Source organism: Filicampus tigris, chromosome 1 (assembly GCF_054856515.1).
Source record: "Filicampus tigris isolate MCC_2025a chromosome 1, RoL_Ftig_1.0, whole genome shotgun sequence".
NCBI lineage: Eukaryota > Metazoa > Chordata > Actinopteri > Syngnathiformes > Syngnathidae > Filicampus > Filicampus tigris.
In genome coordinates, this window is record NC_141217.1 from 19,232,731 (window position 1) to 19,260,673 (window position 27,943).

The following is a 27,943-nucleotide window of genomic DNA, read 5'->3' on the forward strand; positions in this document are numbered from 1 at the left end:
CATCATTAAATCAAATAATCCTCAACCAGATAATGTTAACAATATACAAAGTAAGAACATTTCCTAGAAATGAATTAGAATCAATTCAACCTTCCTCTGAATATGAATGTCAACGTTCCCGATGAGTTTGGAGAAAATTCTAAACGGTCAAGTCCCGATATTCCTTGTTGTGTTCACAATGCACCAAATATTACTATGGTCTTTATTTATTTACTCAAATGTTTGTATATCCATACGCCACATAAATGAACAGATGTTGTAGTTAGACTGACAGCTCTTTAAACACCCTGGGACCGAGCAGATGGCTTCCTGTTACATTTAAAGGCAGCATCGGTCTGCTGCTGAGTTTAAATTGGAAGGTTTTGGGCTTTATTCATTTATTCATTCATCCTTCACACGCATTAAGTTCATCAAGATGTGTCCTGGTTGCTACATTGGGAGGGTTAGCCTCAGTTTAGGACTTTGATGAACTCCCAAACGTGTTTTAGCATTCCCTAGCTGCTTGGTGCACTAAATCTGTATGCTTTTTTTGGTGCATTACAAAGAGCTAACAAAACTAACAGAGCCTACAAAAGCCAAACTGACTGATACCAGTAGTTGCCAGTTATACTGTTATGTTATACTCCTCAACGCCTTCATATGTATACAATACAATGCATATATTTCAAAATAAACATAAATGAGTGGAATAGTAAGGAATACAGTAGGCCTACAGTGATTTTGCTTTTATGTTTATGTTTGTCGTAAAGTGCAATTTACTTCTAAACCACTGTGATAAAAGCAAATTCAAACATAAGTCCAGTGGTAAATAGTCAATCTAAAAAGTAAATCCACTTAATGCAGACTTGAAGCTGGAACCTTGTTGCGAGACAATCCAACATGTTGCCTCAACCCAACTTGCTCTTACGCATACTGTATGTGAATCAGAATTTAGTTCTGCCGGCATGATAAAGTAGAAAAAGTTCATATGCAAATGAGCAATGGGAGTTTATAAACTGAAAACACCGCTGCAGTTACAGTACTTCTCTTTGCAGAGAGGTTGTCTCATATGAGGAAATGGGTCACCAACAAAAATGGAATACTGTACGTAATCCTGCATGCACTGTTCATAAAACAACTGACCTTGTGTTTCATTCACATAAACATCCATCCATCCATCCATCCATTATCTGTACCGCTTCTCCTCACAAGGGTCGCGGGGCGTGCTGGAGCCTATCCCAGCTGTCTTTGGGCAGTAGGCGGGGGACACCCTGAACTGGTTGCCAGCCAATCGCAGGGCACACAGAGACAAACATCCGCACTCACAATCACACCTAGGGGCAATTTAGAGTATCCAATCAACTTACCATGCATGTTTTTGGAATGTGGGAGGAAACCGGAGTGCCCGGAGAAAACCCACGCAGGCACGGGGAGAACATGCAAACTCCACACAGGGAGGCCGGAGCCGGGATCGAACCCACGACCTCTGAACTGTGAGGCGGACGTGCTAACCAGTCGACCACCGTGCCGCCTCACATAAACATGCATTGTTTTATACATTTCTTTAAAAGTTTTTTTCCTAGGAGAGTTGCCCAACTCCTGTGTCTGTTCTATAGCTTTGGGTCCAGGTGCCAATAGCTTATGACTGAGGTTCTTAACGAGATTAATAATCAATCGTGTCATCTATCTATCTATCTATCTATCTATCTATCTATCAGACCTGAATTTTTTTATTTTTTTATTTATATTTTATATATTATTTATGTCTATATTTATTAATACATGTACCACAGCCTTTTATTTTTTTGTTTTATTTATTGTATTGTAAAGTGCTTTGTTACAGCCCTAGCTGTTATGAAATGCGCTATATAAATAAAATTGTATCTATCTATCTATCTATCCATCCATCCATCCATCCATCCATCCATCCATCCATCCATCCATCCATCCTTAGCTGACTTTAGGACGAGAGACGGCACAACTGGACTGCAGTCAATCACAGTTCTTACCTTGTGAATGCCAATAATTCCTTCAAAAGTGTATACTTAACCAGTAACTACAAACCTCATTCGCATGACATGTCTGAAAGACAGTACACAAAACTGATAAATGGCTCATTTGTGCAGAAATCAGAAGCGGCGATTACCCATACGAGCGCCCCGTTATCCATCTGCGAGGACACACACCATCAGGTTCCAAATTGCACCCATTTTGAAGCATTTGCACTGCCAAGTACATCACTTGTGGCCACGAACCAAACATAACGGTACTTTTGACTACTCAGCACATCCTTCCTCTGAGTTAAGCACGTTTGTGGACATAAAGGTCGCCGTCAACAACGATTACATGGATGCAGAACAGCTCAATTGCATCTTACTGACTTAACTCAGCAAAGGGATCGATTAAAGTATTACTGTAATAAACAGTAGCCTATACCAAAATAAAACAGTATTGGTACAATCCAACAAGTACCTCGATTCTGAGAAAATCCCTTTCATTTGCCCCAATAAAGCTGTAATGAAGAAACGTCTGCTCAACAAACAGACACCAAGAGGCTGAACTCAAACTCATGCGGGTTAAATCAAAACCCTAGACACAAACTGCCTTACATTTACAAGACTTAAATTTTCCTGAAACTGAAACAAGGAGTAGCATAAGTGTGGCTGCTTTGATGTAATTAAATACGATGAGCAATACTTTTGGAGGTCATTATTTCCAGTTTTGGCTTCCTGGAGCAGAATGGGCCAGCCAGAAAAAAAAAAAATGGACACAAATACATTCACGATCACTGCCAACAGAGAATTTTGTTCTTATTTATTTCCTCTGTATTCTGGACCAGCTGAGTTGCTGATGGTCTGACAGTAGCAGAAGCAGGATTAAAATATAAATACTGTAATGAATGTCCAGCCAGAGGCACTAAGATGCTGAGATGCCGCTTCTTTGCAAGAAATGTATTTGGAAACCACAACAGGTGACTTTCCAACCAGAAAGGGAAAAAATGACCCTGGCAGCTACAATGCCACAAATTGAAAATACAATTTTATAGGCCCCCTGTCAGTCATAAGCCCTTAGAATCATCATCACTTTTCTCCCTCTTATGGCACCCCAGGGCGTGACCTATGCTAACTACAAAAGCATGCCCTCTTTGCCCCACACAGACATAAAGCTAAAAAAAAAAAACTCTGTTCCGATGCAAGTTTTTTTGTGATGTAAAAAAAAAAAAAAAAAATAGTAAATCCAAGTTAGTCAGGTAAATCAACCAATCATTGATATGGCCTATAACATGCACAACTCAATTGAGGAGGGGACATAAAAACAACTGAAATAATTTGATTGTACTTGAAGCTTTTGTGCTAACACTGACTCACAGTGATAGCACAAAACCTCCAGGCTTCTCCTTGGTAGAAAAAAAGTCATAAAGTCAATAAGAACATCTGAAAAATTATGTGGGGTGCAACAGAGGCACTTTAAATGGTGGCAGGTGTGCGCTGGCTCTTATTTAACATGAGTTTGGATATGATTTGCTCATTCTGAACACAGACACACCCCAGTTATAACAGGGTGTGCACACTTGTGCAACCTTATTATTTCAGTTGTTTATTTTTTTTTGCATCCCCATTCTAAAAGATTAAACTAAGTTTAAAAAGTTGGTGAGGGATACTGTACCTGACCGCTGCACCTCTTTTTAGCCTCATTTTGAAAATTGTATTCACCATGTGCTATGATGTAATGGAACGTATTATGTAACTATATCACGCTACAGTTTGTTGTCTGCATTTGCATTTACTTTTTATTTTTGCTGTGTTTTTACTCTGCCGTCTGCTGTCAGGTCACAATTGAGTTGTGCCGATTAGAAGTCATATTAATGGTCGAAACATTTTGAAATGATTTATCTTAGTAGCCTTTTTCATATCACAAACGGCTCTCATTTGAATAGGGGTGTGTAGCCCATACTTATCTTCTCTGCCACGTGAATGTTAGGAACACGCAGTAATATTATGACCTAGCCATACATCATAATAATCCCTAACTACTACTGCAAGTCTGCAAACACCACCACATTTCAGTAACAGTTTGTTAACTCTGAATTTTATTATTATTTTTCTATTACACGGGATCTGCCAATGACCTGAACTCTGAAAAAAGAAAAAAATTGCCTATATTTGCCAGCATTGTGGGTACTTAACACAATACAAGAGTCTTTTCTTTTCGGTATCTAGCAACTTCTCTGGACTTCACGTCACAATCCAATAACGACACAGCCCGAGTTGTTCAAAATGGTTGTAAAACAGAAAGGCGGCGTTAACGTTTGCAGCAGCAAACATTATTTGAATATTGTAGCTCACCACATGGCAGATAAGTCATTTACTGTATGTACGGGAAAATTTGTGAAGAGTGGCGCGCTTCATAAATGAAACATACAACCAGCATCCAGCTCGCATCTCAAGGAGAAAAAGAGGTGAACACTTACCAACATTGATGACATTGGCTGACAGGAAGTGCCTGCAGGGGAGGGAGGCCACGCTCAGGAAGGAGTCGCCATCCGAGGTCATGGTTGTCTTTGATCTTAGCGACTGATTTGGTGATTCATTCACCACAGAAAATATAACTCCTTCAGGCTCCATTAAAAGTTGGGTAAAAAATGGATAAAGGTTGTGTGATAAAAGTTGGTGTCTAAACAATGGTGACACTGTGTTCTTGAAGCTGACCTCACTTCCTCTTCAAATCCAGTAAGTTGTTTCTAATTAAGCAAGAATACAGCTATTTGTTAGTTATATCACTGGGGGAGGCATTTAAAAAGCGTTTGGACGTGAACCTGAAAATGCTGAGTTCTCAGTTAATCTGCAGTAACATCCAACATTTACCTAGTGTATTCCCAAATATTTGTTAAGTTTTTGCTGGTGAAAATGGTGATCAATCCTTGTCAGAGAGTTAAGACTCACAAAAGGGCCTTAAAAAAGGGCGGCGGGGGAAAGGAGACAAAAAACAGCCTTCTTTTTCATTCCTCTGTGGTATTAATGGCAAATGAGTCTGAAATCGTCTTGCTCTGAAGCCAGAAAAGGCATCTTGTTCATTTGATTGTCTCAGGACACCAAGCTGCTCCAGTCCCCTGCAACATAGCCACAGTGAAACACATAAGGAGCACATTAAAAAAAAAAAAAAAACACGATTAAAACAAGTACTACAAGAAATATAAATGTGTCATTTCTTTCACGATTCTCAGATGAATAAGCAAAGTTGCTGACTTTTAACTGGCGTTGACACTTGAAAAAAAATCTGTTTAACCAAGTATGCAGATTATACTGTTCAAAAATAATCACACAAAATCCAAATGTGCTTTATTGGCACAATAGGCTATACAGACATAATTTAATCTACATGCATACCATCCACCGTATGTTCCGTTCCTTTACAAAGTTTCATAGAAATTGCACATGTATTCGCATCCATAGCCCCTAAGGCGAAGCATATTACCGACAATTCATTGCGGATTCGACCAAAATAGCGGGAAACTGACGACATTCGGTGGAATTACGGTACCTGTGCCGAAAAAATATCTCTTCAAGTGTAAATATCCGATTATTAGAGTCTATCATATTTATACCATATGTATAATTTGAATCGATGTATTAAAGTCACCGTTTAAATTTTAATGTAATTTTAAACAGCAAAATTGCCAAAACAACAACCCGTGCTGCCATGCTCGCTGACGCAGCGGCATAAGTCGATGACGTCACGCGCAGTGTCCACGTTCTGCAATTTTTGTACACTTGTAACCTACGCCCTCGAACCCTTCGTGCACTTCGCCTAGGGTGCAAGTGTGGGTATTGGCATTGGGCCAACTTCTAGTCCTCCGTCTGTCCGTCCACAAAATGGGCATTCGGACGGACGGACCGTTACGTCCGCTCTGCTAATAGGGAAGTGGTTGCTCAAATGTTCTACTATTTTTTATGTTGGGGTGAAGCTAAATTTAGCCTGGGCTTCATCAGAAATTTTGGAGAGTCAATGGCACTTGCAGGACATTTTTTTCAAAATCATATGTATGACATTTATGACATTTAAGGGTAATGTTGTAACTTGTAAGAGTTTGAAATGATATTTTAGTGTTTGCGGATTGCAGTTAGTGGTACATTTACGGCTTTAAGCTTTTAATGTAGGCAGTTTCACACATTTTAGGGAGGGTCCTCAAGTTGACATTTTTGCTCACAAAAAAATGCTTAGATAGAAACAGATTTAAAGACATTTAAAAAAGTTTTAAGAATGTGAAACATCAATCGTTTGTATTCTTTTGAGGAAATATGGGAAGCAGACCAATATGATAGTGACAGCTTGAACAGTGTGAATTATTCTGCAATAAAAACGCAAATAATGACATTTATTATTGTGTTGGCTGTGATTGAAGAACCAGGGAGAGGCAGATTACATGCCCATGGAGGTTTGTACCATACTGTTTTTTTCTCACAATGCACCTATATTCTGAAAATTAAAAACCCTGAGGGTGACAAATTAAAATTATACAGTGTTGAAAACAGAACGTGGAGAAGAAAAATATGAAGGTGTTTGTGTGTGGGGAAAAAGTTGGAGGAAGAAGTTGAGTTTGAAAAGATATTACGATGCTAGACAAAAAGTTCATGTGGAGCATGATAACTCACTTGAACTCTCCTTCACTTACCTTTCACCATGGGCTGTCTCATGAAAAGGTCAGATACCCTGCTGGAAAGCTTTAGTGGGCTTTGTGAGATCCGCCACCATGCACACTAAGTCCACACATTGAATGTGCGTGTCTGATGGAGGTGGGGTTCGCTTCATGTGGTGGGCAGACCGGTGAGCATGTTGAGAACTGTTTGTCAGAGGTTGGTCGGCAGATAGTTTCAGTTGCAGGTCAGGGCAAGTCCTTGTTACCATCAAACACGTATTCACTCACCAATGCGTGTCCCAAATGTAAACTGGTATTTGAGACATAGATATGATGTCATTATTTTTGCATTGCTATTCATTCATTTGTAGCTCTCGGTAACTTTTAAAGGGAAGTATTTAATCATGGTCATGGGTGAGTTGAAGCCTAATTTTGGGTGAGAGATGAGGTACTCCTTGGGCTGGTTACCAGCCAGTTGCAAACAAACACCCAATCATTGCCATCTTCACACCTATGGGCAATTAGTCGGTGAACCCATTATGCATGCTTTTGGAATGTGGGAGGAAGCCAGAGCTCTCCCCACCCAAGCGCAGGGAGGGCATGCAAATGAAACACAGGAGGGGTCTGAGCCTAACCCAGAACCTGAGAACTGCTGTGAGGCGGGTGTGCTAACCACTTGCACACCATTCTGCTCATAATGATAATAATAATAATAATAATGAATAATAATGATAATGAATAAAAATGATAATGAATAATAATACATTTTTAAAAGGTGCCCTGCGACTGGCCGGCGACCAGTTCAGGGTGTAGTCTGCCTTTCGCCCATTGTCAGCTGGGATAGGCTCCAGCACCTCCCCGCGACCCTGGTGGTGTGGAAGATGGGATGACTTTTTTTTTTTTTTAAATGTATTCAAACGAGTACATTTCCATCAAACAGTTAATTATTTTTTGTGGTTTGTAGTGAATCATAGATTAAATGAAGTGTGCTTTTAATAAGGGATGTCACTGTGTCTGTATCAGGAGTCACCAATGTGATGCCGGTGAAATAGCTCCACTTACCAGTGAGATGAATGTATCATTTTTTGTTGCTATTTTGAAATCACACTCACATTGGTTTGAATTGGCAATGATAATATATTTAAAAAACCTAGTTTAGTTCAAAGGTCAGTATTATAGACCAAAGCATAACATTTATAGAGACAAGCTAGCAGGCGGTGGACCCGGCTCCCGAAAACATTTATATAGAGTTTTCTGCATCTTTTTTAAGCCTTTTCATTACGTTTTTACCAAAATAATAACTGGAATCTCATTATTTGTACTTGCTTGTACTCCTTAATTAATATATATATATATATATATATATATATATATATATATATATATATATATATATATATATATATATAATGCGATAATTAATGCAAACTTTTTCAATAATATTGCATTATAACGGTTTACTGTTGCATTTTATTGTAAAACTTTTGCATTAGAACGCAATACGTTTTTGTTACGTTATTTTGCAATAAAAGTAATTATTGCAAAATAACGCAAAGTTCTTTTAGGAGGAGAACAAAAGACTTCCACATCCGGGTCGTAGCTTTAAGTGTACAACAGCGCTCGTATGAGCATGAATGACGGTTTGTAGAGACTTTAACACTATGTTCCAGACAAGGACATACTTCACATGCAAAGGGATAAGGTATATTTGGGGCTCATGGGGTGTAGGAATAAGTGTATAGCAATTTTGTTTTGTTAATTAACTGTTAACATTTAGTACATCCCTAACTAAGCAGCATATTATGCAACATTAGTAGCATGGCTACTTAAAGGACTATTCACTGTTAAAATGAAACAACAAGCTCCTGTGTCGAACACTAAACGAGAGACAAGCCCAAGCGCAGTCACTTCACCTCCATTGCACAACTCCAGCCATGACTAAGGTTTCACACTGTGTCAATTGAAACAGAATAATGCATGCACTGTAACACCTGAAGACTTGACCGGGGCTGAAACATAGCCTCACAGGATAGCTCAGACTTAAAGTGGAAGTCAACACAAACTAATTTTTTCCAGTATATGTTCTATACAGACCCACTAGTTGAAATACGGGATTCTGATTAATATTGCGTTTGTGGAATATAAGTTAAGCATCAAAATTCACCCACTTTCAGCCATCTGAGGGGGCGGCCATTTTGTCACTTCTGTTGACTGAAGATGACATCAAAGTTGCTCAGGGCTCAGATAACCACCTCACCTGTTTTCTGAAGCTGAGACATGATTGGTCTTTAAATGAGCCCTGAGCAACTTCGATGTCATTTTCAGTCGACAGAAGTGACAAAATGGCCGCTCCCCGAGCTAGCTAAAAACGGGTGGATTTCTCATATCCCACAAACACAACATTAATCATTAATGCTGTGTTTAGACTAGTGGGACTGCATCGAACATATTCTGGAAAAAATATGTTTGGGCTGACTTTCACTTTAAACATGCACAGCCACAATTATATGGTATCTTGAATAACACACGGTCATCGAGATGGGACTGCTTCAAGAGGTGTTCAAATTACAACACATTCGCAATTTTTCACTTCAAGCAATGTAATAGCTGTACCATGTCATCATACCTCAATAATTACATGTTTTAATTTGAAATCTCCCTGTGCATTATTGCTACAGTACAAAAACATTAGGCCAAATGGTTATAGGGACAAATGTGTGCAATAAAATGCACTCCCAAAAGTGTTTTTCTTCAACGAGGTCAACTATTTATATTATTGTAGTATCACCAACTGCATGGAGTTATGGGGAAGCATTATTAGTGTGTTTTCGTAAACAAAACTGCACAAATCAAATTAAACCTGGTGGTTTGAAAGGCTATGGAAACAAATAACTACAAAAAGGTGGCGCATGTGCCAAGCAGGATCCCTTCAAATGTTAATATTTGTAGTAGAGGTACCACAGGTCTTTTCTTCCCACTACTGGTGGGCTTTCCAACCAAAACTGCCCTCAATAGCATGTGTACGACTGTCCATATATCCTCAAGTGCCACACAAGTAGTATTAACCTCTATTTTCATTTCAATTTCTCAATCCAGCACGCCTGCGACCCTTGTGAGGATAAGTGGTTTGGATAATGGATGGAATTACAATACTCATTGCAATAATGTAAATCCTGTATATTTTCTCCTTATGTTGTCAACTTTGTGTGAATAGCAGTGCTGCTGTCTGCTGCCTTGAGTGCCGCACAGCGATAATTAAGTTTTCTGAATCTGAATCTAAATCTGAACATTATTTATTCATGTTTTGTAAACCATAGTTGTCACTCCATTGTTGGTAGTTTATATAACTTATTCTATCCAGATAACATATATAATATGAATATGTATAGTATTGTTGATCCATGTACAGCCATACCCTCATTCTACCAATTCTCCAATTATCTCAGGATCTGCAACTCTCCAACATTGAGCAAATAATGTTACAGGGAATCTGGCCTGACAGTTCAGTTCCACTGGAAGCACACATCAACACTCTTCTCTTAAAGACAGATTACACTCTCTTTACCACAATAAATGTCCATGAACACATTCTGTTAAATTGCTTCTAGTCCTAATGGCTGTCCTTCAAATCTTAGATCACAATGATGTACGGTTAAATAAGATTCAAAATCTCTCCGCCACGAGAGTGCAGTTTTAACCTCTTCGTTCCCAAAGCCTGCACTATTTCTGCTCACTCATTTCAGTTTTCTGCCCCAAACGAAAGAAACACTCTGCAACAAATAATTAAACACGCTAGCTGCACCTGTTTTTAGCGTGTTTAGAACCTTGCATTCACCATCTGCTATGATGTAATGAAATCTGTGATGTAACGATGCAACTACCACACAAATAAAATAAAGAAAATACAATGGTGCCTGTTTTTGCTGCTTTTGTTCACATTCACATCTCGGGATGTAGAGTATATATGTAGAGCATAACGTGTGTATAGAATGGTATGTTATTTACAAAGAGACATCCATCCAGTATAAAGCACATTTATAGGAGTAAAAAAAAATGGCAAAGCTGTTGTCGATTAAAATAGCCTATTTGACTATCTCACCAAGTCACATTGGTTTTAAAACACAAGGCGTATGAAGCCTAAACACAGCACAGCACTACAAGCATAAATCATGCAACACAAGTAAGCAACGCGATTTTTATCTGCAATTGTCATCAGACCTGCAACACGGCAGTGCTTATTTTGTGAATGTGGTTATTAAAAGCACCAATTTACTAATAAAATAAAACCTATATAACACACTGTGCATCCAGTTGAATCTTACCTGTTGGTTTGGTTCCAAGCAGCACAGTTCCAACCACACTGTCCACCTTGAAACTAACTACTTATGAGTTGTTAGCACTTAAGGACAAGTGGGGAATACACACTTGCTTTGCTTCACACATGAAAGCAAAGTTCAACTTCCTGGTAAGCAGGATGGGGAACAGACTGTCCAAGGGTTATGAGGAGTACTGTATACATAGATAGATACAGCTAAGGCACACGAGTGGCCATATAATGGGATGCATTATTAGGCAGATACATTACACCTTGCTGGCTCCAGAGGAGAGAAAGGAACTGGTTTAGCAACTTTGCAGTCTGATTATAGACAAGCTTTCATGAATGAATGAATGGACGTGCTTAACCTACTTTTCACTGGTGGGAGAGCTTCCTGTGGCGCATTGTAAAAAGACACAAGACACTCAGATCAGATATCAGCTAGTATTCAAGTAGAAAGAACCATTCTCTATTTCCACCATAAACTTTATTTTCTAAATAAAATGTAGAGTACTTGAGTGAAATTAATTATTTTTCTTCACCTACATAGATGAAAATACTTTTTATGTGCTGCACTGACAAATTGATCAGTGATAACGTTTAGTCAGTGCGCATTCATTTTTTAAATGTAAATGTGAATCATATAAGTTATAATGAATGCTCTTTCCAGCGGTCAAGATGAGGAGTGCATTGCTGTTGTCCAACAGTGGTCTTATATTACGTTTTAGGATGCAAATGAACTTTTTAGATTATTACCATTCAAAGAAAGCTGTGGTGTAGCATTTCATCAAAAGACCTTTAGATAAAAACTCAAATTCTGTCAAATAATACATAATTGTTGTAATCGTTTTAATGAGTTTTATAAATTAATGTTGAATTGTGTCAAAGTTTTTAGACATCTTGAGGTAGAGGGAAAAAAAGAAGTAAGCAATAAACTCATGACATCAAGTCTTTTTTTTCCAGCCATAATGGAGTATGTCGTTCAAACCAACGCTTTGTTACTCATATCATCAGAAAAAGACATACTATCTCAAAGTGTTTCTCTTTTTTAAAATTACATTATAAACGTTTGACTTTCACGAGTTGCGAGGCAGCAAACACATGTGCGTCTTGAGCTGATTATTTCCAACTCTGTGATTGTAATTACAGCAATACTAAAATTAAATTAGCATTGAAATACAATTTGTCTTTATTCAAATTTGAAGTATTATTTAATATGGAATGTTTTTTGTTGTTGTTGTTTTTCATGTCTCTGGCTCCATTTTCTAAAAATGTTGTGCTACTAATTGCGCATAATTATTTTTGCATACGATAAGACCTTTATTAGTTTCACAATGGGGAAATTTGCAGGGTAGAATTTATTTTCCTTTCAGCTGACAATTTCACTCATTCAAACTACGACTTCTCGTTGGTTACAACCCCACAAAAAGATAATTCAAGCCATGTTTTCTCATCTGTCTTTGACAAATTACAAAAGGGTTTGTTTGCTACTAGTTCCCTCGCAGAAGCTTAGGTTTTCGTCACCATCAAGAACGGTCATGCTAAAATGTCCTATAAATGGCATTACGGGCCGTAGTATAGTATAGATGTATAAACACCCTACCGCCGTATGGCACGCGTGGTTGCAATATCTACAATAACCAGTAGAGAACGCTGTGAAAAAATGAATCAAGATTTTTACCGTCTTGGGTTTTGTTTACGGAGCGTCCACTTCCGGCGCGTTTCCTGTCTCCAGTGTTCTGGTGGAACAGGGTCGAATGTTTAGAAAAGCAATAGCTTATTGTGTAAATGTACATTTGTTACTTTAAAGCTTTCGGCACAAAGATTTCCGATGTAATTCACGATGCCCCTCGCTCCTGCCAATCAGTCGCAGCTAATTCGAGCCGGTCAGAAGGACGAATACTACCAAACCTTCCTTCGAAACAACGCTAATGAAACCTTTCAAACGCTTGCCGGTGAGTTCATCCCGAATGATCACATAAGGCTCTGTTTTTAGATAGCTTTTGGAAAGAAGGTCCGTTTACTTGGTTAAATTTCAACTTTATTGGCTTGATTAAAACGTTTCAGGAACGAGACTCATGCCATCACTTCGTGGCGGGGACTAAACTGTCCAGGAGTGTAACAACTTTGTTGAGCAAATTGTCATCTTGTATTCAATTTTACCTCCATCAGACCTGCAGTGAAAACAAAGCACTGATCCTCATAAAAGAACACTATTCAGCGAAACATGGTGAAAAGCATAATGGAGCTCGAAAGCCAATAACATGCAAAGAAAAGCCTACTAGAACATCAAAACTTGATACGATGTTAATAAAAGGCACTTTAAATTGTGGAAATTGTATGTTGGTTCCCATTAAACATAAGTTAATTTTGAACACAGCCACATGAGTTGTATATGTTATTGGTCACTTTGATAAGGGATTTTTTTTCAACAATTCAGCTTTTTTTTCACGTCACATCACAACAACCTGACATTTGAAGTGGGTTATATTAACTTTATATCGACTGTATCTACACTGGACTCAGTTCTAGCTGTCATTAACAGTTTATTGAACATTTATTTCCTTTTCTGTAGGATCTAAAAGGTGGTTGGACTGGAGGAAAGAAGTTGAGCTACTTTCAGACGTCGCCTATTTTGGTTTAACAACACTCGTGGGTAGGCTGTCCAAAACAATGTGAAATGTCTCCGTCACTGCTGTGTTAAATGTGCTGGGATAAATGCAGAGGTCAAACGTTGTGTACTGCGTGTACAGTGGTCAGTTTGAATCAACAATTCATTTTTGTGGGAAAATAATCGGATAAATAAAATAATTTATTTTATGCTCATCTTGCCCAGCCCTAATTCATTGATTACTATCCTTATCAGGTTACCAGACTCTGGGTGAGGAATACGTCAATATCATCCAAGTTGACCCCAGTAAAAGACGCATCCCCTCCCTAGCCAGACGAGGCCTCTTTGTTTTCTGCCATACATTCCTGCCTTACTTCTTGGACAAGGTCTTAGTCTGTTTGGAGAACGAGCTCGAAGGTGCAGAGGAGCCGAGCTGCGGTGTCAGACGGCGGCAGGCTGCATCCGGGCCATGGAGCCTGGAACTGTGGCTGAGGAGATGCATACGGAGGGCAGTGGGGCTGCTGTCAGAGCCCCAGAGGAAAAAGTGTTTGCCTTGTGTGTTTGTCCTCCAGCAGTCACTCACCCTCCTGCACAGATTCCACGTGGCTCTCTTTTATTTCAGCGGCATTTTCTATCAACTGTCCAAGAGGACGTCTGCAATCAGCTATGTAAGTCATTTACATTCAAAATATTTCAATGTCAATGTTTCAACTGTCTCAAATGAGGACTCCATAATGGGTTTGTCTTAACCTATATGCTATGAATGACACACTGAAACAGTTTCAAGAGTTGTTGCCTTGCGTAGCACACACAAGCCTCCTCTATATGGCATGGATTCTGTTTTCCTTCACGACGGCAGCACCAAGCCACTGATATCAACTTGGCAATGACTATGTGCACCCGTGAATGTGATGCACTGGACTGTGAACAATACACAAATAAGCTCCCAGTTCCTCCTTGTTGACAACTTCAAGCAATAACATGTGAGCCACTTATCAGGACTAAACACTGTTAGCTAATGCAAATCTGTGCATCCCCAAAAAATTGGAGTGTCGCTCTGCTTACCTGCGGAAATGCACATCTCCCTCACAGATATGTTCAGAAATAGGCTGGTAAAAGATTTTCATTCACTCTGTAATTAATAAATGACACTGCTGGCTACACTTGGGATTGTTCTAACTTTTTAGTTACGGAAAGGACATTGACTGCTTTTATATAAGTATTTATCTATAATTGTGTGGATTTGTGTGTGCAGCTGCGCATTTCAGGGCCTCAGAGTGATGATGGGACCATCAGAAGCAGTTACAGGCTGCTGGGAGCCGTCTCCTTCATCCAGCTGTTCATCACAGTGTATCTGCAGCTCAACAACTTTAGACAGAGACACAGAGCCAGGCAGGAGTGGAAGCTTTACAGGAACCTTACTGGCAGGTAAAACTACAGTCATACATGTGTGGTGATATGACAGTCTGCTTGTCATGATGCAGTTTGTATGGTGTTTAAATGAGCAATGCGTGTTCCCTCTGACTGTGCATGAATAAGATGGCCATAGTTCACTCTGTTCGACACCCTGATACCACACGCTTTTTTACTTTTTCAGCCCACAGCAAACCCAGAAGTCAAGGTCCTCGCCCACCCGCTGCATCCTCTGCTTGGAGGAGCGCAGACATTCAACTTGTACTCCCTGCGGACACCTCTTCTGCTGGGAGTGTATCACAGAGTGGTGCAACACCAAGGTAGGGCCCATGTGAGAACCATCATCACAATCACTTAAAGGGGACATAATATGGAACGTTGACTTTTGAATATTTTCTATGTCAATAACTGAGTCTCTGGAGTGACAGTCCACCCATCAAGGGTCAAATGACTTACAATGTTTCCCTGGAACCTACCCTCAGCTTTTCAATGAAAGTGTAGCTATTCACGGAATAAAAGCCCTAAAAGCATAAATTTGTGTCAAGGAATTGTGTCGAAGTGATATACCGTATCTCAACTGAGACTAACATATTTGTATATCAGGGAGCAACTCAATTTAACCTACCCGGTAAGTTGTTTGCAGAAGTTAAGAGTATAAGTAATTGTCAGAGTGAGACATTAGTAAACAACGCACACAATGAGGAGAGAAGACACTCAGCACAATATTGTCTTTTTTCTTGCAAGGAGAGCGCAGGCAAGTGTACTATTACAGTTCCTAAAACCCTCTACCCGGCTCCTGCGCTTCCTCTCTTTTTATTTTCTTAGGAGGCCCTGATTACAAAGGTGTTCCAGCTCTAAGGGAAAGTGGAGCGAAAGCAGCTGGAACACTCTGAAATTGTTTTGTCTGTGTGTGTGTGTGAGCCATTAACATACATATGTGGAAGCAAAGCACATCAAGCAAGTTGGGCCTAGATATGGAAAAAGCTAAAGCTAATAAACTAAGCTAATAAAGCTAACAAGCCTAATAATAATAATCCAACACATGAATCATAATATACATTATTATTCTTACATTCTCCCCTGTTTTTATATAATATAAAGCTAAACCTACAAAGCTAATAAAGCCAACAAGCCTAATCATGAAAAATCTAACACATGAATCATGATATACATTATTATTCTTACAGTAGTATAACGTACATTTATGCATTTTGCATTAATAAATGCTACTCCTGCAGACTGAATTCCATATAAGCACGTTCATACTTCAAACTGTGATTTGTCGGTATTGTGAGTCTGATACCTGATGCTCTATGTGAGTATACTGTTTTATTCAGTCCCTTGTGTATGTCTGTGTTTGCATGATTTAACACAGGCCGAGTGCCCCCTCTGCCGTGAGAAGTTCCAGCCTCACCGACTAGTGTACCTGAGGAACTACAGATAGAAGATGCATATGGTCCTGGTAGACTCATTTCATTTTTAAAAAAATAATTAATTTAAATTAATAGCACTTGCAAGACTGCCCCCCCCCCCCCCCCCCCCAAAAAAACAAAAAAAAACACCATAAAGACATCAATATTTTCAATCCTGTAACTTTCTCTGTCTCAAATTATATATAACAGACGGACAGATGTGTATGATCTTTGAAATGATGATTGTGCCTTTTTTATAAAAAAAAAAGACGGAATTCAGTTTTTGATTGCATCAGTCAATAATACTGGAACAATTGTTTGATTACATCATAGAATTTAATAAATTCAGTAATCCACTATGATTTGTCATTATTGAATGAATACAGTAGATGAAATAAAGTGACCTGATGAATATCTATAAAATATGCTGCAACAGAAACAACCAGACCTGTACAAAAAGTGAACGAAAGCATGAAAACTAATGGCAATTTTTGAATGCTACAAGCAATTCGGCATGGCTTGTTGTGTGCTAGGTGTGTTACAAAGTGTTTACAGGATTCAGTGAACAATCACTTTTCTTTTTTTTTTTTTTTGCTGAAACCCCACTTCAGTGTCACTGCAAATTCCCAAAAGCCATCTGGACAAAAATGATAACATTGGTGCTTGTTTTTTGGGTTGTTGTCTTTTATTTTATTTTTTTTTAGCTCACGTTGAGTGATAAATGGTGATAAAAGTTGGGTCATGTAATTCTACATAATCCACACAACAGGACTGTGAATCTCACACTGTTATTGCAAAACACCAAACAACCACGGGGCCAGGCAAACATCTTCTATAGGTTGTTTCTTGCTGTAAGGCAATACAACTTATGTGGTGTCTTACCGCCACCAACTGGTATAGAGTGTGGACCTTGATTTCACTCATTTCAAGGGGAAAAGGGGAAAAAATAGATCCTACTTATTATATGTAGCAAAAATGCCAAGGTGGAACCTGTGGTCGGGGGCAGAAGACTGAGGGGATTCCCGGCAGAGGAACGTAGCCACATGTCTGACGTTTTCAACAAAGCAAACCGCATGAGAATTGCTTAAAAATTCAGTGAGTCCTGAGTTTTTTTTTTTTATTGGTAAGGTCTCAGTATAAATCAAATAATTTGGAGAGATGGGACATTCGAGGGACTCCCGTTTCAAGATGACGGCCACTCTGCACGACGCTCCAATGCTTTCTCCAAGTCCAGGCTCCACCTCGTGTTACCTATGAGCAAACAGCTCAGCTGCGTGAGGAATGCAAGAATGAGAATGGAGAAAAAAATTGACAAAGAATAAACTTTTACACAAAAATACAATTGATTTCTAGGAGTAAGAGAGATCTAGCTAAACTGCCAGCTCATTATATTGAAGTAAAGCACTAATTCACCAGAAATACATTTGAACTTACTTGTTCGTTCGTGTGGCAAAAGTTTACGGCTGCATATCTTACTAAAGACGCATGCATGCTAACGTGATGTAAGTGGGGGTGGTGGATCATAGTGCGCTCATCATGAAGATGGAGGGGGTGCCCATAGAGTGCATCCTATATTTTGTAAATAAATTACAAATTAAATTAAATTATTCGATTCCGTACTTCACACAATATTTTTAAGGTAAAGTCATGCTTTTTCTGACGGTTTCTGCTTTAAAGCGCCACGTTCCAGTCATGATGTCACAGGGGCGCTTTCCGCTTCTGGTTGTTTTGCGTAATCACATGACGCCCCTATGCGTGCAGAGCGGCAGTAAGACTGGAGGATCCTTTGCATAGGTCCACTCGACTTCTATTCCTGCGATCTCGGCAGCAGGTAACGCTTCGGTTTTCGAATGCACGTTTTGTGCTTGATTCTTATGTACGGTACAGCTCAAGCGGAAGCACGTCGGTTTAGCCGCGAAAATGTCCAACAGCGTGTGGTCACGGCATTTTTGCAGCTCAAACACAACTCGCTTTCCCGTGGTTGTTATTGCTTCTTATTGCTAACAAAACAAAAAACACCCGCGGCCTTCAGTCACGTGAATATCAACTGAATACAGAGATGCAAGTGACAAAATAATGGCAAATTGTAGTAGGTTTTAAGTGCAGGACTGAATTATCAACATTTATCCCGTCAGAAATGCAAGGGCAAAAGACTTTGAAATAAAAGTTTAAAACAATGCATTACGTATTACCAGCGGGCGGGGCCAACGGACCGGGCATCTACCTGTGGGGAGAGTGGGGGGGGGGAGGAGAGAGAGAGAGAGCGCTCAACAAATCAGAATGAGTATGTTTTTATCAATGGACTTTATGCGCGCAGCTCTTCCACATTCGCTGTCTTAAGGCACCGAAGCTCCCGGTGCAGGGTAGACGCTATAGGGTTAGGTTAAAAATGCGGGTACACTAACCATAAAATAAATCTTAAGCAGATCTGCTTTAAATGTTAATAAACGTAAATAAGATTTAAATTTCACTAAGCTTTCGCATGGCAGAGGTATCTTCAGTTTATTGGTGCAGTTAACGGTCATCTTTTTATTAAAAGCCTTTAACCCTCGAACACACATTTTTTTATGTGATGTTTTGTATTGGGAAATTAAAGAAGACAACTTCCAATTTGGCATACATTGTTGTACTTTTGCATAAATTGATGAAAACTGTATTTTATCCGGGATATTTTATCGGGGCAAATGTACCCGACGTTAGTGATGGTGTTCTAGGGTTATAAAAAAACCCGGAATATTTTAAACTTCACAATTGCGTAGTTTTTGGGTATATGAGAGCTTCTTCCCTGTTAAGCACGGTACACCTTTCCTTGTGTTTGCTGGAGGTTGTACACTTTTACAATACATATTTATGCTGGTATCGCCAAACTCTTTATGTCACACATCCTGCTCACTGGAATGGGTAGAAGGGGTAGAATGTGCAAACTCAGATGATTACCTGAAATTTCACTCAACTATGTAGACATAGTTACATTTTATAAAGTTTTGGATTACAGTCAGGTCAGTCACTGGTTATTCTTTCACATACAATTTTTCCCTTTTCCTTTAGAAGAGCACCATGTCTGTTGTGAAACTGGAGGAGTGTCGAGAGAAGATTCGCAAAGAGCTGAACAACGTTGTGGACTTCTGGCTGAAATACTCCCATGACACTGTTTATGGGTACTGTACCGCTTGCTCCTGAAAAGAATAAACCTGAGTACTGATGAAGATGTAAATGTCAGAAAGCTATGTCCAGTCTTATTGATCACAGCCTGCTTCCTGATTCAGGGGCTTCTTCAATTGTATAGGGAAGAATGGGACGGTTTATGACGAGCTGAAATATGTCTGGTTGCAGGGAAGACAGGTAAGCCTTTGTCGTGGGTTTGTCACGCATGTAGTGCACACTTTCCCGTTGTCGGCTTGAATAATCTTGCTCTTTCCCAGGTGTGGATGTATTGTCGCCTCTACAGAACAATGGATAGATTCCACCGGCCTGAAATCCTTGAAGCCGCCAAAGCTGGTATGTGCACTTCTTGAGACATACAAAATTGTCTGACTATTGCTTTCTAATTATCTGGAATTTCACAACCACAGTCACCATGTATTCTTCTGCTCTGTTGCAACTTGGGTTTCTTTCTTACGGCTGCACAATTTGACTATATCATCATTGGCCATGTATTTAGTCACGGTTGATTCAATCATTGATAGTCATGATTGCCATTGATTGGTTGAGATTCACTCAGTGCAGTGGAAAATGTTTTTGTTGCTGAAGTTGCTAGAAAAGGGGAATCTAGTATCTGAAGTTATTGTTTGGCCAATAGAGACAGTAAGCCATCAATATTCTTGGCAAAGGTCGCAATTGCTGCCGCTGTTGTGAAAGCACTATATAAATAAAGTTGAGTTAAATATCGGCTGATGAGCTGTGCAAGCATTGGTTGCCGGAATCTAAGCAAGCACATCATCAATGCGACGTCGCTGCATTGGAGACTCAAATTATATCTGGACTCGCGAGTCAGAAGATCAGACCTCAGTATGGCTCCGTATGCAAAACATGGCGCCATAATCTATGTAAAAATCACACTTCTTAGAGATTGCGTAATTTACCCTTACCGTATCTGCACTCAATCTCTTTTTAGCCCAAAAAGTTGCAACTTGCTTGCCCGACATTTTGTGTTCCCATAAGTACAAAATGTTACAAAGTACATCAGTGAGTCAGCTTTTTTCAAACTCACACACACACGCGCACACACCCACGCACACACATTCACAACATTCACATGGTGGATATAAAAAGGCTACACAGGTTTTTTTGATAATAAGCAATGAAACTAAGTTTTTAAAAGTTTTTTTTTTTTACCGTTAATGTTGCCTATAACCTTCCAGAGGGGAAGTAAAAATAAACAACTAAAATAATGTAGTTGCATAAGTGTCTTATTCAAGTCTTATAACTGGGGATGTTGCTATGTTCAGAATTAACCAATCACATTCAAATTTATATGTAATCTGAGTCAGTACTTGCCACTATTTAAAATGTCTCTAACCCTAAATACATTTCCGCAGTTCTAATGTTTTGTTTTTTGTGTTCTAGCATAAGGCTGAAGATTTTGTGTTAACACTGACTGCTAATTAGAATTGTGGCAAATTCCCTCCATATTGGCAAAAGCCCAAGTTTCAGCTGAAGAAAATCAGCCCCTGTTCATGATGCTGCCACCGCCATTCTTCACTGTGGTTCTGTTGTTGTTTTGGTGCGCCAAACATACCTTTTGTAATTATGGCCAAAAAGCTCAGCCTTGGTTTCATCGGACCAGAGCATGGGGGTTGATTTCAAATGTGTGTGTTTTGATTTTTTTAATTTTTTATTTTTTTTCAAAATTCAGCCAGGCGTGGTTGATTTTTTTTGTAATGTAAGGCTTCTGTCTTTTACCTTTTCATATTTTGGACATAGGGACATCCAATTCTTGGTCATGTCAATGTTGTGCCATATTTTCTCTACTTGATGCTGACTGTCTTTTACAGTTTTCCACTGTGTTACTGTGTTTAATGCCTTGGAAATAGTTTTGGACCCTTCTCCTGACCAATCCCTTTCAACAATAAAATCCCTCTGATGCTAAGCTCTCTGCAGCAGACAATAGCTTTTGTTGTACGTAAACTAACTACAAAAACATCAGGAAAAGCCTACTAGAGCAGTTGAACTTTATGTGGAGTTCAGAGGCTCATTCAACATATTTTTGCTTGTGACTGCTTCATTCTGAACGCAGTCACATCCCTACTTATAAGAGGGTGTGCACACTTTTGCGACCACATCCTCTCAGTTGTTTATTTTTACTTCCCCTCTGGAATAGCCTTTTCTTTCAACTGAATTGTACAGGTAGTACGTAATATTAATGATGGAAAAGGTTTTGAAAATGCAGGTCTCATTTTTATACCATAAAAACATGGCATCAACATAATAACGTGTTGGTGTAGACTTGTTCTGTGTGTGTGTGTGTGTCTGTGTGAGAGTCGGCATGCAAGTGTTTGCGCAGATGAAACTCGTTCATAACTGATCGCTTACTAGTATTTTCTCTTACATTTCAGGAGGGACTTTCCTGAGGAAGTTTGCTCGTGTTTCCAGCAACAATGGTCAGATGAAGTGCGCGTTCTGTTTAACGCGAGATGGTAAAGCAGTAAAAGTACAGAGGACCATATTCAGTGAGTGTTTCTACATCATGGCCTTAGACGAGCTCAGCAGAGTCACTGGTGACAAGGACATGCAGGTACAAAGTCAAAAAAATTGCACATGCCCATTAAGAGACACTAAGTTTAATTATTTTGATCTTTCATTCAGTTACTGTATATTTTGCTCTATACTACAGTACGTGTTGTTGATCTTTAAACGGGAGTTCAAATAATGCATTCTTCTGTTGTACCACTATACAGTAATAAATAATAATAATTTATTTTATTTTTAACACATTTTTTACTACACAGCATTTATGTTCTATGTAAGTACTGAGATAATTGTGAAATACACAGATTACACAAAGAGAAAAAGGACATATATTATGAGGTATTTGTTGTGTGCACACCATCTTTTTCATTTAATTCATTCAATTGGTGTTTCATTGTGTTGCACTCACACTATTAACATTCCCCTCTGAATGTATTGGAACAGAAAATGCATACTCTATAGTTTTTAAATCTAGCAGTTTGACTTGGACAGACTAAACACTTTCCCCAAATTAACCCCTTTGATACTGTATCTTGTTGCATGATGAAGGATTTCCCCATTGGATTGGTTGCACACTGTATATCTTTTAAGTTTGAAGACCAAATGTGTCGGTTTACTTCTGCGTTCATTTTGCTGCTTCACCCATGTTACACCAAATTAGATGAACAAACCTGTCCAAACCGAATGTGTGTAAGTAATTGGCCAACCTATTGCGATCCAGCCTACACATCCTGCAATGAAAATAAATATAAGTGAAGATCAGTGTTGACCATTCCAGTATGAAATAAGATGAGGAAATAAGGCTTTAGAGGTCTATTTTACATTGCCATGCTGACTTGCATCTGGATATTAGGAAACTATCGGGAGGCTTCCTGCTTTTCATACAAACAGTACATTTTAAGATTGTTGGAAATGATGTCTGCAAGAGCCCTGAAAATGTAACTGACCTAACATTTCACTGCTTGTTTTGTTCCCAGATTGAGGCTGAAAAGATGATGGCGCAGCTCATCTTCTGGGTTCAGGTTGACCCAACAGGTTTGGGCCGACCCACATTGCCCGGTGACACACTTACCAACAGCATGGCGGTTCCAATGATGCTGATGTGTCTCGTGCAACAACTCACTGAAGGCCGCGGTCAGGAAGCAGTCCTGAAGTACAAAAAGTTAAGCAGCTGGTGTGTGCAGCAGATTCTCCAGCATGTCCAGGTTTGAGCAAGCTATAATGTAATTGCATGTTGTGTCATGTGTATTATCATAGCATGCAAAAAGTCTCAGTCCACACACTGTATGTGCAGTATTTTACCACATTTAGGTATAGTTGGGTAAATTTCATAATGAATATTAGACCTTGGACTCACACCTGAATTCCTGATTTGCTCTTCGTGTTGACAGTCACGAACGACTTTCGAATTGAATCGAGTCATTGTACTTTTTCCGAAAAACAAGTCATAGTCCAACAACAACAACAACTGTGGCGAATCTCATCTTTGGGAAAGCTGAGTTCATTTTTACTTATTACACCAAAGCCTGATTACCACCAGACCATCAGTCAAGGAATCACTTAAATAGAACCTGTCTGACAAGATGGAGCCGGCCACAAGATCTCAAAAATCTGCAATAAAATGCCACGATCCAAAGAAATTCATTCAGAAATGTAAATGACATCAGTCAATCAGAAAGGGGTTACAAAGCCATTTTTAAAGCTTTAGGATGATACCCCCAGAGCACGGCATTGCAGGAAAATATCATCATACCAACAGTCAAACGTGTTAGTGTGATGGTCTGGGGCTACACTGCTTCTTCAGGGCCTGGGTGACTTGCTCTGACTGGCGCAGGGGCGGAGCCATGGGTGGGCCTGGGTGTGCACAGGCCCACCCAGATTGACACACTGCCCACCCACCCAGTGAAATTCATGAAATATATACTTTTACATTTTTGGTAAATTACTATTAATCTCCTAAGGCCCAAGCTGTTTTTTTACATGCATTTTTTTTATTTCTTTTTTCTATTTGGGCTTATTAGAATCTAATTAGAAGAAACACTAAGCATCATCTTTTAGTTTTATGTATTGTATTGTACTGTATTTTGTATACTGTATTTTGACTGTAGTATGTAATACTCTTCTGAGACCACAAGATGTCGGTGTTAGTGCCCACATATGTGTCCAAAACACCCACAGTTCCACAGTGCACACGCTTGTGGACACAAGAGCTAGAAAGTGCTGTCCACGTGTGTGGCCACTAAGCCTTAGGAGGTTGAATTATTTTAGAGTTTGTGTTTCCTTGTGTGTGTGTTTTTTTTATTTTTTTATTGAATATTAAGAATGGCATAATTGTGGTTGTCTAAGGAAGATCTGAACTTCATATTATTCAGTTTGTCATTGTATTTGAATATACGATGTGTCGGGATAGGAGGATTGTGCTCAGTGAGAGAAATATTCAGGCCCGCCCTGATTTTTCCAGGCCCACCCATTAGCCACGTTCTGGCTCCGCCCCTGGACTGGCGGAATCATGAATTCTGCTCTTTACCAGAAAATCCAAAGGGGAAAATGTCCTGCCAGTTAGTCAGATGTTGCTGCTGAGGGCGGTCCAACCAGTTATTAGGTTTCTGGGGCACATACCTTTTCTCACAGGGCTGGAAAGCTGTGAATAGTTCTTTTCCTTCATAAATAAAATTATTATAACTGCATTTTAGGTTTGCTTGGGTTATCTTTGTTTGATATTTACATTTGTTTAATGATCTTAAACATTAAAGTGGGGGAAACTCTGCACAAAAATATGAATATGTAAGAATATAGTGTCTTTTTTTCTATTTGCCAAATTGATCCCATATTTCTTCTCTTTGTACAGAGAGATGGCACAGCAATCTTAGAGAATGTGTCATTGGATGGGGCGGAGCTGCCAGGTTGTCAAGGCCGACTGCAGAATCCAGGTAAATGACCCACTTTTTGCTAAGCAGTCGTGCAAGTAATAGATTAAACATTGCTGGTGCTTTGGCCCAGCTCCAGCAAGGCCCTTCTTTTTTACCTCCTTCCTAATAATGTGTCCTATTATTTTATTTTATTCCTCCTCATGCGCACAATGCCGATTTAGGCCATGCCTTGGAAGCAGGCTGGTTCTTGCTTCAATATGCTACTCAATGGGGGGACAAGGAGCTGCAGGAGAAAGCCATCGATAAATTTGTGGAGTTACCCTTTCAATATGGCTGGGATAAACAACACGGTGGCCTCTTCTACTTTCTGGATGTGGATGGCCACTGTCCCACACAGGTAATTCAGTCATCACTAGTTGTTGTAATACTCAAAGGCAAGGAATAACAATTTCATTTGGAGACAATATCACAAACAATAATTACACAAACTTGCGAGAAGGAATTTCATTCTGGATACTATATTTTCTTATGAGGCCACCGGGCAGTTCCCGGGCCTCATCTAAGAATTCCTTTCAAATACACAATCGCAGGTGTCGGGCTAAAGCCACATTATGGTGAATTTAATATTTTTTCAAAAATCTATACTATTGGTCATTCCACACGCATAGGTGTTATTTTTAGACATTATTGACCGATATAAAGTGTTGAAAATGGCTTTCTTTCTTTCACTATGCAATGCTAATGGTTGAACAAACTTGCCATTTTTTGGGGTCTCCTGAAAAGTGACATTTCAGGGGTACGAGGTTTTGGCCCGGCGCCAGCGATATACATAATGTATATGATTTGACACATCCTTTGGAATATATTTTTATATTAGGGTTATGCCGTTTTCATCTTAATGATGCTCAAACAATATAAATATATATAAATGTAAAATAAAGTTTGTATGTCTGTGTTTATCAAATTCGTACATCGGGTAAAAAAAATAGGGTGGGTAAAATATGTTTACACTCAACTTATTGATGGTTGGTTTCAACGATGGTTGGTTTCAACGATCATCCTAGATTACTGTTGGTTTCTCCGTGCAATAAAAACTGGCCGTGCTTGCTTGCTTTATTTTATTTTAATAGTTATTATACAGTCATTCTATCTGCCATGTAAAAGTCACTGACATTTACATCACAACAGTATATTTGCGACGTGAAGATGAAAAGAATTACCTGTGAGAATGAGAGTACAGGTAAAGATAAAATACAGCAAAAGGAGTGCCGTATCGTCACATCAAGCAAGGGAGAGTTGGAAAATTATGGGCTCTAAGGGAATGTATGTATGCATTTTCTTTTCAGTGGCTATCTTTAAGGCTGGGATGGCTTGCTTGTTGGGTGGTAATAAATCTGATCTTTGGTGTGTTTGAGCAGTTGGAGTGGAGTATGAAACTGTGGTGGCCTCACTGTGAGGCTCTCATTGCCTTCCTCATGGCCTACAGCCAAACCAAAAGGCCCGGACTGCTGGAGAGGTTCTCTCAAGTTTATGACTACACATTTACCCATGTGAGTATTGTACCAAACCGCAAACTTTTCAAGCCACCCCACACCTATTTTTTTTTTTCCAAGGGTGATCAATCATACTGTATATTTAGGTATTATCTATCGATGCAGTTAGCAAAGGGTTAAAACTGCCTAGTTGACCTTTGCTAGAGTCGAGTTGACTAAATTGCATGATACAATAGCACAGTCAGTTGTCACATTATAAGAATGTAGCATTTTAATGGGGTTATGGGGAGTTTTTACAGTCACTGTACAGTCACATAATTGTTTTGCTTCACATTTCTTTAATTGACATGTGCCTGTATGTGTGTAGTTTTCTGATGCCCGCCACGGTGAATGGTTTGGTTATCTGTCACAAGATGGAAAAGTAGTTCTGGATTTTAAAGGAGGCCCATTCAAAGGTGAGAATAACGTTGCTCTGGAGGGTTGGTGAATGATTTTCCAATTTTGTAAATGAAATAAATGTCTCTGGATAATTGTATCGATTTTCTCTGCAGGGTTCTTCCATGTACCACGCTGCCTGTATATGTGTGAGCGTATTCTGGATGATCTGCTGAATAACGCAGCGTGAATGTGTTCTCCATCGTGTTTGATTGCGAGGGACACATCTTTTTTAAACTGTTGCAAATCAAAATGTAATGAATTTATTTTTAAAGCACTGTAGCTGTTTTATGTTACTCATTTTACATATCTTCAGTTTCAGATGAGTTATGAAATAAAACACTCCCCTGATGAGTCTGTCAATCCACCCACTTTGTACACCGCTTATCTTGTTCAGGATTGTTGGGAGTTGGAACCTATCCCAGCTCACGTTGGGCAAAAGGCAGGGTAGACCTTGGACTGGTCGCCAGTTAATCACAGGGTACATTGAGACAGAAAACTATTAACACTCACAATATGGGGCAGTTGGGGATTTAATTAACCTAACGTGCATGTTAAAAAAAAGAAAATATAAAAAAGGCAAACATGGGGAGAGAAAGGCTTGAGCTTGTCCTCCAGCTGTCAGGCAGAAGCGCTGACTACATGCTCCACTGTGCCAAGATGGGAAAAAAAAACACAATGGTCCCAGTGATAACTTGAAACCGGCAAGTCCTTTGGACAGATGAGCTGCAACTTGTTGCCGGTCACATCGGTGCTATGTCTACATGTGCAAAAATGAAGCATGAGAAAATGATTTATAAATATATTTTACAATATCAAATACAAATCTGAAGGTGTTTAACTGGGGCTGCACAATTATTTAAATTATAAATATTTTACCGATTATTTAATTTTAAAAAATCTTTATATTTACTTTTTGGTTTAAATCAACACAATTAGTCGATAAATTGATTAAAAACTAAAGGGGGAAACTGATACATTACAGTAACAAATACTGTATGTAAATATGAATACTAGGTGGCCGAATAAGAGAATGGGCGTGTCTGGTTTGGCCCGCGGGCCATTGTTTACTAAATATTGACGCAGTAAG

The 27,943-nt window shown here is 39.2% G+C and overlaps 3 protein-coding genes across 5 annotated transcripts in view; 2 read left to right on the top strand and 1 right to left on the bottom strand.

Moving 5' to 3' along the window:
- Window positions 1–11,027, bottom strand: part of plch2a (phospholipase C, eta 2a) — a 136,514-nt gene extending 125,487 nt beyond the window's left edge. The window contains exons 1-2 of one of the 2 annotated variants that reach the window (XM_086024627.1): window positions 10,939–11,027; window positions 4,451–5,089 (exon numbers count right to left, since the gene is read on the bottom strand). In XM_086024627.1, coding sequence (XP_085880753.1) covers window positions 4,451–4,604 — 154 coding nt within the window. In that variant the 5' untranslated portion in view covers window positions 4,605–5,089; window positions 10,939–11,027. Of the gene's footprint in view, window positions 1–4,450; window positions 5,090–6,652; window positions 6,760–10,938 lie in introns of those variants that run through there. The other variant, XM_086024619.1, reaches the window with a different exon arrangement.
- pex10 (peroxisomal biogenesis factor 10) overlaps window positions 1–16,489 on the top strand; it is a 94,253-nt gene extending 77,764 nt beyond the window's left edge. Inside the window, exons 1-6 of one of the 2 annotated variants that reach the window (XM_086024685.1) lie at window positions 12,629–12,886; window positions 13,507–13,587; window positions 13,798–14,210; window positions 14,798–14,970; window positions 15,140–15,275; window positions 16,331–16,489. In XM_086024685.1, coding sequence (XP_085880811.1) covers window positions 12,775–12,886; window positions 13,507–13,587; window positions 13,798–14,210; window positions 14,798–14,970; window positions 15,140–15,275; window positions 16,331–16,399 — 984 coding nt within the window. In that variant the 5' untranslated portion in view covers window positions 12,629–12,774 and the 3' untranslated portion in view covers window positions 16,400–16,489. Of the gene's footprint in view, window positions 1–12,628; window positions 12,887–13,506; window positions 13,588–13,797; window positions 14,211–14,797; window positions 14,971–15,139; window positions 15,276–16,330 lie in introns of those variants that run through there. The other variant, XM_086024686.1, reaches the window with a different exon arrangement.
- A 1,567-nt stretch (window positions 16,490–18,056) lies between these two features.
- On the top strand, window positions 18,057–27,220 carry renbp (renin binding protein). The gene is made up of 11 exons (XM_086024684.1): window positions 18,057–18,198; window positions 19,416–19,525; window positions 19,634–19,709; window positions 19,790–19,865; window positions 21,923–22,101; window positions 23,033–23,260; window positions 24,904–24,985; window positions 25,147–25,322; window positions 26,344–26,475; window positions 26,786–26,873; window positions 26,970–27,220. Exons 2-11 carry the CDS (start codon window positions 19,425–19,427, stop codon window positions 27,041–27,043), a joined length of 1,212 nt encoding a protein of 403 aa, XP_085880810.1. The 5' UTR covers window positions 18,057–18,198; window positions 19,416–19,424; the 3' UTR covers window positions 27,044–27,220.
- Window positions 27,221–27,943: the final 723 nt, after the last annotated feature.

What these genes read in the sequence shown, in the direction of transcription:
- renbp (XM_086024684.1), top strand. Translation starts at nt 19,425, where the DNA reads ATGTCTGTTGTGAAACTGGAGGAGTGTCGAGAGAAGATTCGCAAAGAG. An exon ending in CCTTGAAGCCGCCAAAGCTG is followed by an intron (nt 19,866 to 21,922) that starts GTATGTGCACTT and finishes CTTACATTTCAG; the next exon opens with GAGGGACTTTCCTGAGGAAG. An exon ending in ATGGCCACTGTCCCACACAG is followed by an intron (nt 25,323 to 26,343) that starts GTAATTCAGTCA and finishes GTGTTTGAGCAG; the next exon opens with TTGGAGTGGAGTATGAAACT.